The sequence below is a fragment of the Prionailurus bengalensis genome, chromosome D2 (assembly GCF_016509475.1).
Source record: "Prionailurus bengalensis isolate Pbe53 chromosome D2, Fcat_Pben_1.1_paternal_pri, whole genome shotgun sequence".
Taxonomy (NCBI): domain Eukaryota; kingdom Metazoa; phylum Chordata; class Mammalia; order Carnivora; family Felidae; genus Prionailurus; species Prionailurus bengalensis.
Window position 1 is genome coordinate 39,285,410 of NC_057351.1, and position 17,041 is coordinate 39,302,450.

A 17,041-nucleotide genomic window follows, 5' to 3' on the forward strand; every position below is an offset into this window, starting at 1 on the left:
AAACAACTGTCCTTAGAGCCGCTGTGCACTGGGCAGCTCTCCAGGGCTGCTGGTGGGGTCGGAGGCTCAGCACTGGACAGCTCACCATTTTAATACCCTAAAGTCCTCCCTCCGTTGCCCCCTCCCATGCGCCCACCCCCACAGCTCCACCACTCTGACTCTCCAGACTCAGAGTCTAGCCGCTGGTTTCCTCCAGATATTCATTTCTAGAAGAGACACCGTTAGACGCTCTACCAAGCATGTGACCTCACGCATATGCACACGCACGTACACACACACCTACGTGAACAGGCGCACACCTCTGTGTCAGCTGCTCTGACGAGTTCACCCTTCCATTTGTGTTAGGTTTACTGCGGTGGGGGGTGGGGGTAACCACTGAGTCCCCTCATGCCTCCCTTTAAATGTCATCTTTGGGGGCGCCTGGGTGGCTCAGTCGGTTAAGGGTCCAGCTTCGGCTCAGGTCATGATCTCACGGTCTGTGAGTTCGAGCCCCGCGTCGGGCTCTGGGCTGACAGCCCTGAGCCTGGATTCTGCTTCGGATTCTGTGTCTCCCTCTCTCTCTGCCCTTCCCCCTGTTCACACTCTCTCTCAAGTCTGAATAAACGTTAAAAAAAATTTTAAGAAAAAAAAAATGTCATCTTTGGATGAGGCACCCATGTCACAGAGGGAGCCACAGGGGAGGAAGCATTTGTAAATCACTCAAGTTCAAAGTTGAATGCGGGCACTTGCACTGCTGTTCCAGCCTAGGACACTTCCCTCTACCTCTGCATGACTGTTTGTTGTCATTCACATTTCAGATTAAATACTATCTCTGGAGCAAGGGCTTTCCTTTACCATTTAATTTTAAGTGGCCACTCTATCGTGTCTTCCTGGTTTAATTCTCTGTCTATAATTTCTCTCCCCGTAAAACTGTCTTGTTTGCTTAATTGTATACTCCTGGACCACCGCACTCCTTTAGAACAAGAACTTCTCCAGAACGGGGCTGTGGTTCTCAGCTGTTGTGGCCCCACCCAGAAGGGTGCCTGGGAGCAGAGAGAGTGCTGGATAAACAATTACAGATGAACGAGTCCTTCCGCATCACCTCCTCAAAGCAGCCTGCCCGACTGCTCTCCAGCCATGGCTCACGTCAGTGCCCACTTTCCCAGATACCTTCCTGGCTTGCCTCCCAGGGCGCATCCCAGGGCTGGGCACACAGGAAGAGTCCCCTGAGAGAGTCCCCTGGGAGGAGCAGAGACCCCTGAGCAGGAGCAGGCACCAGACCAATCCACGGTTCCTCCGTGCTTGGGTTTCCAGTAGCGTCAGCTTCTTATCTCCCGAGCCTGATCAAGTGGCCTTTTTCAAGTCCCTGACCTGACCTTTGATTCCCGCCCTCCCCGCAAACTTACACTCACTCTTTGAAACACTTAGCCTTACCAAACAGCTTGAGAGGTTTGCTTTTTCCCTGGTGAGGAGTCAGGGCGGGGCCACTTCCTTTTGACTCTGCCTTGTGATTGGTGTTCTGGCTTCTCAAGGGTCTTCAGCTCTGTGTACTCCCAGATTCCTGGGGCCCATTGTACAGAAGACCCCTCTCAGGGCTGTGTTTCCTGGTGCCATTGACACAACTTTGAAGGGCCCCGAGCTCAGAGGACAAAGACTATTCCACCCATGCAGCAAATGGGCAGACCTCCCAGCAAGGTGGGAATTTAAAACCGAGAGAATTACATAAAACCAGAACCCTACATGCTCCAGACTAGAGGAAAGGTGGCTTGGGAAGCAGGGGGAGAGAACACGAGTGGAGGAGGGAGGGATGAGCAGAGGGACAATGAGAAAGCCTTAACTCCGGTGGGGAAGGTCTTCCCTTGAAGATGCATATTCTTATGTCTGTCTTCTTGTAGGTCCGTGTTTTTTTTTTTAATTTTTTTTTCAACGTTTATTTATTTTTGGGACAGAGAGAGACAGAGCATGAACGGGGGAGGGCAGAGAGAGAAGGAAACACAGAATCGGAAACAGGCTCCAGGCTCCGAGCCATCAGCCCAGAGCCTGACGCGGGGCTCGAACTTGCAGACCGCGAGATGGTGACCTGGCTGACGTCGGACGCTTAACCGACTGCGCCACCCAGGCGCCCCTAGGTCCGTGTTTTAATGTATGCTATTATTATTATTCTGCTATGATGACGATGATGATTTTTTAAGGTTTATTTATTTTGGGGGGAAGAGAATGAGTGGGGGAGGGGCAGAGAGAGAGGTAGAGAGAGAATCCTAAGCAGAGCCCCACTCAAGGGCTCCAATCTCACAGCCTGAGCGGAAATCAAGAGTCGGACGCTTAACTGACTGAACCACCCAGGTGCCCCCATGATTATTATTGAATTTTGTTATTAAGGCCAAGACGAAACATAATTTTTCATCTTGAGTTTCAAGATGAGTTTCAGCTCATCACAACCTGGTGCACCATAGGGACGTGCATCCTGGGCACCTCAGGATTTTCTCAGTTGGAGATCAGGTAAGTTTGAGTTCACTTTGTGAAAATCACCCAACACAGTAGGAAATAAGCAGAAAGAAAGCTGCCTGGTACAACAAGCCTCAAAGCTAGTCCTCCAAGTATGGTTGACTCTGTGTTACAGATAAATTGATATTTTTCATTTTTTATTATTTTTAAGTTTTACTTATTTATTTTGAGAGAAAGAGCGAGCAAGGAAAGGACAGAGAGAGAAAGAGAGATTCCCAAGCAGGCTCTGCACTGTCGGCACAGGGCCCGATGTGGGGCTCGAACCCAAGAACCATGAGATCATGACCTGACCTGAAATCAAGAGTCGGACGTTCAACTGTCCGCGCTACCCAGGTGCCCTGATGAATTGATATTTTTAAAAAGATGGTGAAATAAAAGAAAAGAAGAAAAGAAAAGAAAAGAAAAGAAAGGAAGGGAAGGAAGGAAGGAAGGGAGGAAGGAAGGAGGAAGGAAGAAGGAAGGAAGAAGGAAGGAAGGAAGGAGAAGGAAGGAAGGAAAGAAGGAAGGAAGGAAGGAAGGAGGAAGGAAGAGGGAGGAAGAGGAAGGAAGGAAAGAAGGAAGGAAGGAAGGAAGGAAGGAAGGAGAAAGAAAAATTTAAATAATGAAATCAATGAAGTAGAATAAAGAAATCACTCTGAAGCTAATAATACAATTTTTAAAAACAATTCTTTGCAAAAACACAATAAATAATCTTGGCAAATCTGACCATGGTAGTTTGGATTATTGTTCCTGCTATTTTACTTCTCCGTGTCATAGAATTCTATATCCATGCCCTTGGCCATGGTATTTTGCAGAGCCTCCACTGGGGTATGTAGAGTCCCCTACATCCCAACCCCTGTGATATTTGGCTCGGCCGTGTGAGGGTGAGCAGACACAAAGGAGCGGTGCTTTAAATGCATGTGTAGGTTGAATACGGCCTCTTCTTGGCTTTTCCAATCATGGGAAGAATATGTCCCCGCTACCACTAATATCAGAATAATTAGGTGATGTGGAGCACACACAAACCCACCTGAAAGCCAGAAGTAAGTATTAAAGTCCAGCCCTGCATCACTGGTTAATAGCACAGTCTCTGGAATCTGACTTCCTGTATTCATGGCCCAGGTCCTCCTTGAACTGGCCGCATGACCTTTGGCAAAGCACTTTAACCTCTGTGTGCCCCAATATTCTTATTTGTAAATTGGGGATAACAACAGCATCTCCATAGTAGGGTCGATGAGGATTACATGAGTTAACCCAAGTGTAGAATCTGGCACCAAGTAAGTGTGATGAGAGTATCAGCCACTAATTTGACCAAGTAAGGTGTATCCCAGGAATGGAAGGATGGTTCAATATCAAAAAACAAATCCATGTAACTCACTAATTTAATATATAACAAGTTTGATTGAGAGTCTTAATGCAGACGTGTACAATCTGGAAGCTTGAAGCTCACCCTGTTCTCAAAACTAACACATGGTCGGGGCGCCTGGGTGGCGCAGTCGGTTAAGCGTCCGACTTCAGCCAGGTCACGATCTCGCGGTCCGTGAGTTCGAGCCCCGCGTCAGGCTCTGGGCTGATGGCTCGGAGCCTGGAGCCTGTTTCCAATTCTGTGTCTCCCTCTCTCTCTGCCCCTCCCCTGTTCATGCTCTGTCTCTCTCTGTCCCCCCCAAAAAAATAAATAAAAAAACGTTGAAAAAAAAAAAAAACAAAAAAAACTAACACATGGTCTTACAATTTTTCATACTTTTTTTCCCCTAGATGCCAGCAATGCAAACTTTCTAGGGCTGATTTATTTTATTTTATTTTATTTTACTTTATTTTATTTTATTTTATTTTATTTTGGGGGAGAGGGGAGAGAGAGAGAGAGAGAGAGAGAGAGAGAGAGAGAATCCCAAGCAGGCTCCACACTCAGTGTGGAGCCCGATGTGGGGCTTGATCCCACGACCTGGGGATCATGACCTGAGCCGAAATCAAGAGTCAGATGCTCAACCAACTGAGCAACCTAGGTGCCCTCATAGGGCTGATTTAAGACCCAGTCCAAATGATTATCGGCCTCCAGTTTTGTCACTGGGATCTCCATTTCACCTGTGATTCATCACCACGCTGGGCAGAGGGTGTTGGCCAGGCTTGAGGCTGGGGTTTCTTGAAGTGAAGGGTGGGCAGTGGCCTTCTCTCTTGCTTCTCTGAGCAGGTAGGAGGTGGAGAGAATGATGGTGCCAGAGGTGGTCAATAGCCACTCGCGGGAGGAACCACATGTCAGTGGGGACACTGCTGCTTCTTAGCCCGCCCCTGACTGCTTGTTAGATCCCTTTGTATGACTGATTCCCAATGACAGTTCCTCTCAGAAGCTGGGTCTTCAAGAAAGGACTCTGTGAGAGCCTCCAGCTGTGTGCTCCCTACCCTTAACATCAGGTCAGTGGATATTTCACTTCAGAGGTTCTTGTTCTTCGTGTTCCCAGGGGCAACCTGCTCATAAGTAGAGTTTAAACCTGGCTTGCTTCCATGACACTGACATTCATACAGGCCCTGGGAAACCCCATCCAGGTGGTGGCAATCCACATTGCCCTGGAACACTCCTGCTCACGGGTCCGTTCTCCCCTCCATCTCCCCGTGCCCCAGCCGGGTCAGCACATCAGCGACTGTAGAACCGGGAAATTTCCCCCTTCGCATTCCAGGGAAGGCGAAGCAATTTGGGCATCCCTACTCGCTAAGATTAGGACGCTAGGAGAGTCCCCTCCCCACGCCTATGGAAGGGATAGTTTCCACTATGGAAGTAGGTATGGCATCCAAGGTGGGTCGGCCTCCTTTCCCCTCTTTAGTCCTTCTTATACTGACCAAAAGGAGGAGAATCACCAAACCACCCATGGTGAGCCCTCTCAGGTTCCATGGTGCCATTCCTGGGATGTCTCTCCAACCTTAAATGGTGAGGCACGTAAAACCTCTTATTTTCATCTGTGGGCTCTAGATGCCAGTACCCAGGTGGTGTGGGAAATGACTTAACCGCAATAAATGACTTTCAATGTTAACAGATTAAGTGAACACATGCTATTATTAATGGTTTTCCGTATACACTTAGTGCCCCCAAAAGATATTTATCGTTGAGCATCTTCAACAATGTATGGGGGCTCTTGGCCCATACAGAAGATTAAAATGATGTTCAAGACATATAAATATTATAAGGAACAGGCAGAATTTCTGTCATCTGTAACAACATTCATAGAATTTACAAAATATAAGATAATTATATCAAAAATATTAAGGGCAAAATGAGAATCCAAAAAGATGTTTGTATATAAGATCAACAAAAAATCAATGGCTTCCTTATAAACCAGGGATACTTACTTTAAAGTGGTAAAAAATAATACAGTAACCATAGCAAATAAAACCATAAAGTAAATAAAAATAACACTAAGAAGAAAGGAGAAGACCTCAATTGCCAGAGGCTTAGATTGTTCGTCTATAACATAGCAAAAATACGCTTCCCTTTTTTGCTTTTTTGAATTTTGGGGAAGCCCCAATAATTCGTATGCTGGGCCCTAAGCCCACGTGGCAGGGTGGCCCGATGAAAACTTAACATTTAAGAAAGATGAGAAATATTTGTACTCATTTCCACCCGGGCTGGTGGGGTTTGATCCACAGCTCTCTTTTGCCCAAGAAAAGATGCAGTGAGCGAGAGCATTTGAAGATGTAAAGGTAGGAGAAGGGGGGACCTTTCTGGAGATGGGGCACATACGTGTCTCCTGCCCCCTCAAGCAAGTAGAGACGCAGTCTGATTCCCACACATCCCTGGGGCACGGGGACATGGTCCCTTTTCATGTAGACCTGAGGCTGAGGTGGCTCACAGAGGCTGGGACAGAGCCCCGAACGCCATCATCTTTGGGCTATGGAAAACATCCAGGTGGCTAAGCGGAAAATGGAAGGCATGATATTACCACCCACCAAGGGACCATGAGGACTCAGGTCCGGCATTATCTTGACACCAGCCCTCAATGATGATGCCCATATGTTCTTCCAGGTGTTTTTTTGTAGCTCACCATACGCTCGTACCATATGTGTGTACAACATATAGCTGCACCAGTTGGAAGCAGGTCACCTCTCCCATCCAACAAAGAAGGCATTTACCTGAGACCCCAACGGTCCATTTTTCAGGCAAGTGGGGGCTTGGAACCAGAGTTCATTTGATTTACAAAAATACAGAAATGTGTTGTTTCTTTTTCTTTCTTTCTTTCTTTCTTTCTTTCTTTTTTTTTTTTGAGAGAGAGAGAGGGCACAGGTGAGTGAGGGGCAGAGAGAGAGAAGGAAGGAGAGAGAGAGAAGCAGGGCTCACCTGAAATGGGGTTCATGTTCACCCAATTAAGGGCTCGAGCACACCCAGGGAGAGACTCTACGTCACCAACCGTGGGATCATGACCCGAGCTGAAGTAAGATGCTTAATGACAGAGCCACCCGAGCACCCGGAAACGTGTTATTTCTTGAAACCAAAGCAATGAAAACTCACATTAACGCAGTCATGATTTATTACACGGAAATCGCCTCTGTCCGGCAAGAGGTGACGTGGTTGTGAGCATAAACTTCAGGTCCAGGTAGATAGGTGTGAATCCAGCCTCTGCCACTTGCCCCAAGTAATAAAACTCAAAACACTTAACTTCTCTAAGTTTCAGGGTCCTTGTATAAAAATGGGGAAAATAAGGCTGGGCCTATGGTGTTGGGTAAAGATGAAATCATACTCCAAAAGATGTGTTAGAAGTGCTTGGCAAGTTTCTGGGTACCCAGACTCGGCACATACACTATTTACGTGCTCGATAAATAGCTCGTGGTGTGGGTGGTGTGAGCAACTTATGGAGACCCAAAACGGTGTGGGGATATGTTCGTCGGCAGGAAGGAGCTTGGATTATGTCTGGGGTCAGGGATGAGATCTTCCCTAGTGGTGTAAACCGGCTGCTTTTAGGTCAGGGAGTTGAGCAGGCAACCCAAGACTCAAGGAAGTGGATAATCCGTGCCAATCGTCAGGGTTAGGTTGGCCTCCACCACGCTGGGACACCACCTTGCCCTCTGACCTCACGGAGACAGAGACCGGATAATCCCAAATGGGTCCTTAGCTCCCGCATTTGGAATTCCCCAGAATTCCACCTGTCTCTATCATTATGCTTGACCAGAACTGCTAAATCTTGATGAGGCTGGGCAGGTGGTAGTCTGCAGAGTTAAGAGTAGGGGAAGCCAGGAAGCAGCCACCTTCTGTGTGATTTTGGAGGGAACTTCCATCCCGGGGCCTCACTGTTGCCATCTAGAAATGAAGGGACTGGACAAGAAGAGGAAGAAGGAGGTCTCCGTCTCTTCCAAAGGGCAAAGTTAGGAGTGGGGCCCAGAATGCATTACCGGGAAGGGCTCAGGGGGAGCGTCAGACTGATTCATGATGTGGGTGGGGATTCAGGGCCTGTCGGGGGAGTGGAGTGGCTAAGCATGCCTCCTGCCCTGACAGTCACAAATACAATTTTGTTGAAAAGGAGCATCTCAGAGATCAGGTGCATCTTCAGGATGGAGGCCGAAAGGCAAGGCCGGGCCCTATCTACTCTGTGGCCTGGGCGCCCGCTCAAAACTCACAGATGGCCAGGCGGTACTGCAGGCAGTTTTTGTTATTCCACTGCCCGTCTGTGTACATCTCCACGCACTTCTCTTTGCCCCCACCCCTGGGCTCCCCTGGGTACCAGTTGGTGTAATTCACGGGGGCCCCATCCAGGTAGCGGAAGTCTCCAGGGCTGGGGCCCTCCTCCAGGCCCAGGTAGGCGTAAGTGTTGTGCTTCCTCACGATGCTGGCGATGGCTTCGTTCTCTTCTGGGCTCGTCGGGACAGCAACGCGGCCACCTGCTCTGGCACATGACTCTCTAATGACATCAAAATTAACCGACTGCCCATTGGTGGAGAAGACCTTTTCTCCCACTACCAGCATGGACTCCTGCAAACTTAGGACTGGAGCAGAAGAACCGAGTCAGGCCACAGACCGCTCTGGATCTAAGTCCCTTCCCTCACTCGGGCTCTCGGCCTTCACGCCCTCTCTGCCTCTCCTCCCTCCACCAACCCCAGTCTTTCCAAATTCCCCTCCATGCTCTCATCATCCCATTCATTTGTTCACCCATTTAACACCTACTTATTTTCCACCCATTTAACAACTGCATTTTCCTGGGGCTCGACAGAAAGCAACATGGGCAGAGACCTTGCACTCCCCTGACATAGGGGACTGATCTGTGTCTACCTCTGGCTTTCTGAGTCATTCAAAGACATCAGGAAAGGGAAAGTTTCATTCTTTTCCCCCAAGACCTGCATATCCATGCCTGTTTGTCAAGTCTCTAGGGTCTGGGGGCACCTGGGTGGTTCCTTCTGTTAAGCCTCCAGCTCTTGATTTTGGCTCAGGTCATGATCTCACAGTTCGTGGGATCGAGCCCCGAGTTGGGCTCTGCACTGACAGCATGGAGCCTGCTTGGGATTCTCTCCCTCTCCCTCTCTCTCTCTGCCTCTTCCTTGCTTGCTCATGCATCCTCTCTCTGTCCCTCTCTCTCTCAAAATAAATAAATAAACTTAAAAAAAAGGCTCTAGGGTCTGGAGCCTGATGCTGGGCAGCAGAGGAACTTATGGGAGACCCTCTGTGCTAGAGTCCCTGGGGAGCCCCCTTACCTCCCATGGCCTGCTGGATCTGATGTCTCAAGTCACGGAGCGTGGTTTGGAGCTCCTCATCTAGAGAAGCTGGAAGCCCTGTCAAGAGATTCCCACCCAAGATGAGGGCGAGCCAACAAAGAGCCCCCCCCACTAGCTGCCAAGCAGGCACGCTGCCAGCTGCAAGCCTGGCATTCTGCCCTTTGCTTGTCCGTACCCACCACTCAGGCCCTGGAGTATGGGTCCACACACGCTGCATCCTTTGACGCAGCCCTGCACCTGCTGGACCCCTCCCTGCGCGTCTTTCCTGCCTGTCCTTTAATGGCTCTGTCTGCCCACTCCTATGGATTTTTCCGGTTTGGACGCAAGCTCCCTTCCCTCACCCTCCACCAAAAGCAAACCTGGCTCTTTCTGCGGCCTCCTGATTGACCTTGGTCACCGCTCTGAGCTTTGGAGTTCCGCTCTGTGTGGGGGGCTCCCATTCATTCACCTCATCTGCCTGGACCCCACCTGGCTCCCTACACCTTTCACAATGCCCCCCAGTGCCTCAGCCCTAGGAAGTGCCTTCCCTGCCTCCCATGCTGTCCCCACCCCACCCCTCACGCCCTGCCTGTCCCAATGTGTGGAGCGCTCTCGGCACCCACAGTCCCTCCCTGTGGCGCACTACTTAGGCATCTCTGGCTCCTCTCCTCGGCCTCATCTTCTCTTACTTAGGTTGAGCGCCATGACTTTCGGGGACCTCCACGGTTCTGTCTGATCCCCATCATCCCGCATGTAGCTGGTCACGTGGGCGCAGTGCCCGTGTGGATGCGGCCCGCTCACCTGGAGGGCCTCTCTCGCCAGGCTCCCCCTGTACTCCAGGCTCTCCAGCGACGCCAGGGGCTCCGGTCAGCCCATTAGGCCCGGAGCAGGCTGGTGTTCCTCCAGGCGGGCCCATCGGGCCTGGAAAGAGAAGGGGACACTGATCTGTCGTATCCACCACCCACAGCCGGGCTGGGGCTGATGTGAAGTGACCTCCCTTATCAGCCGAGCTGACTCACCTGTCACCTCATAGGCAGTTTGAGGGTAGACTCTTCAGGGCTGCTCTAGTCTAAGGCCCCCCAGGGACCGCCCACCATGCCCACCATCCGGCCCACCGTTGGACCCAGCCCAGAGCCCTGGACGGGTGGGCCTCCTGAAGGCAGGTCACTGTCCCTCGGCTGAGGCTCGGCCTCTCACTCAGTACCTGGAGGCCCAGGGTCTCCTTTGATGCCGTCTCTCCCATCTCTGCCTGGCAGGCCGTGGGATCCAGGAGTGCCAGGGATGCCAGGACTTCCGATACAGACCTCCTTCACCTTGTACTCAGTGCCGGAAGCCATCAGCAAGGCCAGAGTGAGGACCAAAGAGGACAGCAACATGGCTTCTGTTGCAGAAAGAAAGGGCCCCTGGCCCATCTGAAGCATTTGCAAAGGTTTCCCCTTTGCTGGGCTTTGTCAAGATTCAGGCACAGGGCCAGGCCCGAGGGCTCGGGCAGGTACAGACAGGACTTTGAGAAAGACCCCAACTATCCTTGGAAACCCCCGGCCTCCTCTGCAGTCTCATGCCTCACCTCTCGGGCTGGAGGCCGTGTGGCACCTGGGCTGGTGGGGAGGGCCTGGGCTGTCAGGGGGCCTGGCCTCTAATGCAATCTCCGGTCATACCTCGCTGTGTGACCGCAGGAACTCGTGTCACCTGTCTTGACTTCTGCTAAAACTTCTGTGCCCTGGAGACAATCCTGACCTGTCCCTCTCAGGCTTTGGGGTTCACTCCCTCTGTTCCTATACTCTCAGCTACCCTCTTGCGGGGTCTAAGGGGCCATGTTCCTGAGGATAAACAATAGATGACCAGTGTCGATGATAGGACATCCCATGCCCCCCCCCCGCCCCGCCGCTGCTGGGGAGTCCCCTTCTCCTTGGCAGGCTGCCCTCTCCCTCGCTGGCAGGGAGTTTCCAGGGACAGTGGATCTGGCCGAGGAGCATGGCAGAGTATAAGGATATTCTCAAGCCCATCTTCCTGCATCCACAGTTATGATTCTGGGAACAACTCCCCGTGGTGCATGCGGAGGCCCCCTTCTTCCCAGGCTGACCCTTAGTTACGCTTGTGATTGCTGGGCTGGCTCTCATGGCCTGTAACCCGTGCACTGGGTAAGACGGGATGGGGCTAAACTTACCCATCCAACAGAGCCCACGGGGATCTCTGCCTTCAGGTCAGAGTGGAGAGGTGGGCAGCACCATTTATACGGATGCAGGCTACCAGGCTTCCTCTCCACCCCAGAGAGGCTCCTGTCACAAGGGCCTCTATTTGGGGAAGGGCCAGTCAGGAAGCGGCCATCTTGTTTACACAGCAACATTCCCTCTCAGGGCACTCAGGCTGGAGGGGCACTTAGAAAACTGGCTAAAGAGAAACTTCAGGCCCGTAAGCAGGGAAATGTCTCATGGGGTGGGACTCTGACTTCCCCAGGAGTGAAAGGGGAGAACACTTACATAGGCACCGGCGGGGGCACGCGGCAAAGGGAGCCTTCTCCCTCCTGGGCCTCGGCCCCGTCCTGGCTGGTGACACATTCGTAGAATCACCACCACCATCCCCCAGATGCCCACCAGCAGGAGACGACATACGAGGGTTGTACTCTTTTCCCAGGGGAGCAAAGACCTACAGGAATGTCTCCATGTGACTCCTTCCCGGGGCCATTCTGGTTCCAAAGCCTCTTCAGCTCTTGGGAGGGGGCCATTTGGTTCCAGGCAGTACAGAGGCCATGGCTTAAGAAGAGGGTGGTCAGGTGGAGCTAGGACAAAGTGTATGTCATGGGACACGCCTCACCACCGAGCGGCCCATACACATCCCCTACTCCCCACCCCAGCCTCACAGCTCCTGCTTCTGGAGCCCATGGCTAAGTCAGTGGGCACATGGATCAGAGTCGCAGGCAAACCCTTTCCATGTTCCCCTTTCCTCTGTCCTGGCAGGCTCAGCTGTGGGGAGGCAGGGCCGTGCCTGGAAGTCACAGGAGAGCAGCAGTTTCTGGTTTTGGCCACGGGTGATGTCTGGTAACCTGCAATGGAGATTAAGTGATAGAGGAGCATATGAAGCCGTAAGTGATGAGATCCCCGATCCAAGGCACCCGATCAGCAGGGAATCTCTACCTGTAGGGGTGCTAACAATGGGGAGCCAAGGCAAGAAAAAAATCACCGTGCTTCCTTGTAAGCGGTTTGAGAAATCTCGGGGTCTTTGGGAAGAGTGCGAGAACAGCCGGAGCTCCCCCGGAGCCCTGCGGCTGCCTGCTGTGCGGTCCCACTGCGGGTGCTGGCTGGCGGGATGGGGGAGCTGGAGCCAGCACAGGGCTGGGAGGGGAAAACAGTTCAGTTCCGTCGAGAGGACCTCAACGCGGTTTGGGTGAGGCACGACTGTTCTGCAGGTGAAGGAACAGGAACAGGGGTCTTGTGGGGTAGAAATACAAGGACTTGGGGGAGGCAGCGGGGCTGTCCAGGGCCACGTCGGGGAGGGTGGGGATTTACAAGTCAGACGCACCTGCGTTGCAGTTTGGGCCAGCCACGTATCATCCATGTGGCCTTGGTCGTGTTACATAACTTTATCCATGTGGCCTTGGTCGTGTTACATAACTTTATCCACGTGGCCTTGGTCGTGTTATATAACTCTTTGAGCCTTGATTTGCTTTCTTAAATTATTATTTTGTCGCAATAGCAAGCTTACAGAAAAACTGCAGGGACTGTACTATTTTTTTTTTTTTTTTTTCCTGAGCCCATGAGAACAGGTTGCCAACAGGACACTCCATCATCCTGGTCTTTAATTTGCCTTTCACACAGACAGGTTTGCCTCTACAACCTCGATGTAGTCATCAAGGTCAAGAAATCCACACGGTTGCAAATACCGTTTTTAAAATATTTAAATATTATTTCATCCTTTAAGTCATTTGTGCCGCCTGATGCCGATATTTTAAAATGCGGCATCCAAAAGTCTCATAAAATGATCCGTCGTTACCTCATTCTTCGTCTCATTACCTGGGCCCTGACCCTTCCCCTTCTGCAACTTTCTGACAGAGAATGCTCCAAGTTCCCCAAACTGGGGGTGCTTTTCCTGTGTCTCTTTGATCATGATTTCTCTCCTGTCTGGAGCGTTCTGAATGCCTTTCTGCCACAAAAAAAAGAGAGAGAGGCAGAGAGAGAGAAGAAGGGAGGAAGGGAGGGAGGGAGGGAGGGAGGGAGGGAGGAAGGGAGGGAAGGAGGAAGGGAAGAAGGGAGGAAGGGAGGGAAGAAGGGAGGAAGGGAAGAAGGGAGGAAGGGAGGGAGGGAGGGAGGGAGGAAGGGAAGAAGGGAGGGAAGAAGGGAGGAAGGGAAGAAGGGAGGGGGGAGTAAGGGAGGGAGGGAGGGAAGAAGGGAGGCAGGGAGGAAGGGAGGGAGGGAGGGAAGAAGGAAAAGAAAAATTAACACTGATAACCATAACTCCACATAACCTTCAGGCCCTGCACAAAATTTGCCAAATGTGCCCCAGTAGTGTCCTTTATGGCAAAAGTTTCCAGTTTGAGATTGCGTGTTCCATTTAGTATTCATGTCTCATCTCCTGAAATCTGAAACAGTGTCAAAATCTTTCCTTAACTTCCAGGACCTTGACACTTTTTGGTGATAACAGGTTAGTTGAGGATGTCTCTCGGTTTCTGTTTTTCTGATGTATTGCCTCAGGATTAGAGTCAGGTCCTGCAACACCGGCAGGAACATCAGAAAACGATGCTGTGTTCTAGCAAGTGCCCCGGTTTCAACTCAGCTCGGTAACGACAACGTCACTCGGATCATGTGGTTAAGATGGTGTGGGCCAGACTTTCCCCCCATACCGTTAGCTCTGTCTCTCTTTTTTTTAATTTTTTTTTTAACGTTTATTTATTTTTGAGACAGAGAGAGACAGAGCATGAACGGGGGAGGGGCAGAGAGAGAGGGAGACACAGAATCGGAAACAGGCTCCAGGCTCTGAGCCATCAGCCCAGAGCCCAATGCGGGGCTCGAACTCACGGACCGTGAAATCGTGACCTGAGCTGAAGTCGGAGGCTTAACCGACTGAGCCACTAATACCCCTTTTGTGGAAACTACTCCAGTACTGCGTAAAGATCCCACTCCTCAAACTTGCCCGTTTTATTTCACGTATGTATTCATCTCAGCGTGGAGTCATGCTTGAGGCACACCAAACACAGGCCAGACGGAGGAGGATGGGGAGGCTGTCACCTCAGGACCCAGGTGATAGGGGGGTGCGTTATCCGTAGAGAATTTAAAAACATTATTTACCGAGAATGTGTCAGCACGTTGCTAATAATGATGTCATCACCCAAACTGTCCTCCCCCTTAAAACACATTTGTTTCTCTTGGTTCTGAGCCCTGTTCCGGGACCCCCTCTTTGTGAGGACACTCTCTTCACCCTGCCGGGGCCTGGCGGCCCATACGAAGCCACCTTCACTCCACCCTGTCCTCCCCGTGACAGGACACCTTCCTGTGCGGTCATCTCCTCACTCACCGTGGTTGGAGCCAGAAAGTGAACTCTTCCGGAAGGATGAGCCAACCCCTGAGGTCTGGGCGAGCAGTTCCAGGCAGATGTGACACCTCTACTGACTTACTGCTCAGGAAACTCCTCACCACCCCGTCCTCTCCCGCTGCCTGGGTTCTAGTTGAGTAAGGAGTCCGTAGGGCTGCCTGGAGCCAGCTATCATTTTGGATCATCCATCACTAAAGTTCTCTGAGATGTACAGAAGTAAATCCTCACTTGAGAATTCCTTCAGCTGAGGCTGAAGGAGGTTTTGTGAATTTTCTAGGTCTGTTTTTTTTTTTTTTAATGTTTTACTTATTTTTGAGAGAGAGCATGAGTGGAGGAGGAGCAGAGAGATTGGGAGACAGAGGATCAAAGGCAGGCTCTGCACTGACAGCAGAGAGTCTGATGCGGGGTTTGAACTCAAGGGGAACCATCATAAGGTGACCTGAGCCAAAGTCGGATGCTTACTAACTGAGCCACCCAGGCGCCCCCTAGCGGTCAGTCTGGATCATCACAAAAAGTCTCTGAGATCTACAGGAAGTAAATCCTCACTTGAGAATTAAGTCAGCTGAGGTTGAAGGAGGTTTCCTGAATTTCCTGGGGCACCCCCACAGGGTTATTACCCACCTCTCTTTTCATCCATTTTAAATCCTCTGCCATAATATTCTCACAGAGGGATGGGCTTATTTTCCTTGTACCTACAGGCAAAGAGATCGAGAAGCTAATTTACTAGCTAACCATATAGGTCAAGGTCTAATCTCAGGAATCCAGGGGACAGCTCAACAACATGAAGGAAAAGAGAATTCAGGCTATTGTTTCCTGAGATCGTCAACCCATCGCACACACGCACACACACAAACACACACACACACACACACACACACACATTGGTGCCTTGCCAATAAATGTCATTTCATTTAAAAAAAGAATTTACATAATAAATGAATCTATTTCTATCACCTAAAAATTCCACTTTGTTTAAAAATTCACATTACTTGTTTTTTTTCTTCACACTCTGTCAGCATAGCCTTTCATCCTCCTCTCCACCATCAGCATTTTTAATACAATTTTGTGTGCCTTCTGAACTCTGGAGAAGCACATCATGTTTTAGGCTTTTTTTTTTTTTTTTGGCCTTTATTGGAATATACTTGACATATAACCTTGTGCGAGCTTAGGTGTTGAGACACTCACATGTTGTGAAATGATTGCCCCTGTAGCCCGGGCTAACACCTTCATCCCCTCACATATTTGCCATTTCTTTTTTGTGGTGACAACATTTTTTAAAACATTTATTTATTTTTGAGAGACAGAGCATGAACAGGGGAGGGGCAGAGAGAGAGGGAAACACAGAATCTGAAGCAGGCTCCAGGCTCCGAGCTGTCAGCACAGAGCCCAACGCGTGGCTCGAACCCACGAACCATGAGATCGTGACCTGAGCTGATGTCAAACGCTTAACCAGCCGAGCCACCCAGGCACCCTGGAGACATATAACTTTTTAATATAAGTGTGTCACATGCAACATTTGGGACTTAGACTAAGAAATTATTTGTGTTTATCTGACGTTTCCGTTTAATTGGGCATCCTGTGTTGTACCTGGCAAACCCTGCCTGTAGAAGCTTGGGTGTGATCCACCTTCTGTGGGCGTGTCCCGATTCAGCATGCGATCAAGAGTCCTTATCATCCCCCAGGACACACAGCCAAGAGGGGTCTGCTGCTGAAAGAGAGAGAGAGAGACAGGGAGAAATGCTGATGATTGACTCTTTCCTTCTAAACGATGAACTGAGCCCCTCGTGGGATCCAGGTCTGGCACTGAATACCTGTCATCTGCAGTGGACAGAAAGGGGCACGCTTGGGGTCCCTTGGAGAGGGCAGGGTACACACGGACACAGGCTGCCCTGTACGAATTCCACCCTTTGTAACTGCTGGAAAGGAAACCCCTATTATGTCAACAGCAAGAGATAGGACTGGGCTTAATATATTAGTATGTTCAAGATCTAAGAAGTGACTTTAGGCTGACTTGGAAGGGCGAGGGGCCCCATGCAAAGAGGCCTGGGTCTTGGGAGGGGCGGCTGTGGGCAGGCTAAGCGGGCGGATATGCGACACGCGTGTGGGCCACACAGGAGGAAGCTAAGTGTCCGGAGGAAGAAGATAGCATTAGGGGACCCACTTTAGGAGGGGTGTCTGGAAAGGAGTCCCCTCAGAACAGGTGACACTTCAGCTGAAGCCTGCGGGGCGAGAGGCAGGTGGCCATTTGAATGGAGCGCAAGAGCATCCCTGGCAAAAAACAACGTGCGGGGCGCCTGGCTGGCTCAGTCCATTAAGCAGCCAACTTGATTTCAGCTCAGGTCATGATCCCGGGGTCATGGGATCAAGCTCCACATCGGGCTCTGTA

General features: G+C 50.7%; 1 protein-coding gene across 1 annotated transcript; it reads right to left on the bottom strand.

Moving 5' to 3' along the window:
• Positions 1–6,959: 6,959 nt before the first annotated feature.
• On the bottom strand, positions 6,960–11,384 carry LOC122492914 (pulmonary surfactant-associated protein A-like). Its single transcript, XM_043596717.1, has 5 exons — positions 11,297–11,384; positions 10,334–10,532; positions 9,931–10,050; positions 9,130–9,207; positions 6,960–8,427 (listed from the first exon to the last, which is right to left on the bottom strand). Exons 2-5 carry the CDS (start codon positions 10,503–10,505, stop codon positions 8,051–8,053), a joined length of 747 nt encoding a protein of 248 aa, XP_043452652.1. The 5' UTR covers positions 10,506–10,532; positions 11,297–11,384; the 3' UTR covers positions 6,960–8,050.
• Between the last annotated feature and the right edge of the window lie 5,657 nt (positions 11,385–17,041).

What these genes read in the sequence shown, in the direction of transcription:
- LOC122492914 (XM_043596717.1), bottom strand. Translation starts at nt 10,505, where the DNA reads ATGTTGCTGTCCTCTTTGGTCCTCACTCTGGCCTTGCTGATGGCTTCC. An exon ending in TGGCGAGAGAGGCCCTCCAG is followed by an intron (nt 9,208 to 9,930) that starts GTGAGCGGGCCG and finishes ATCTCTTGACAG; the next exon opens with GGCTTCCAGCTTCTCTAGAT. An exon ending in GATCCAGCAGGCCATGGGAG is followed by an intron (nt 8,428 to 9,129) that starts GTAAGGGGGCTC and finishes CTTCTGCTCCAG; the next exon opens with TCCTAAGTTTGCAGGAGTCC.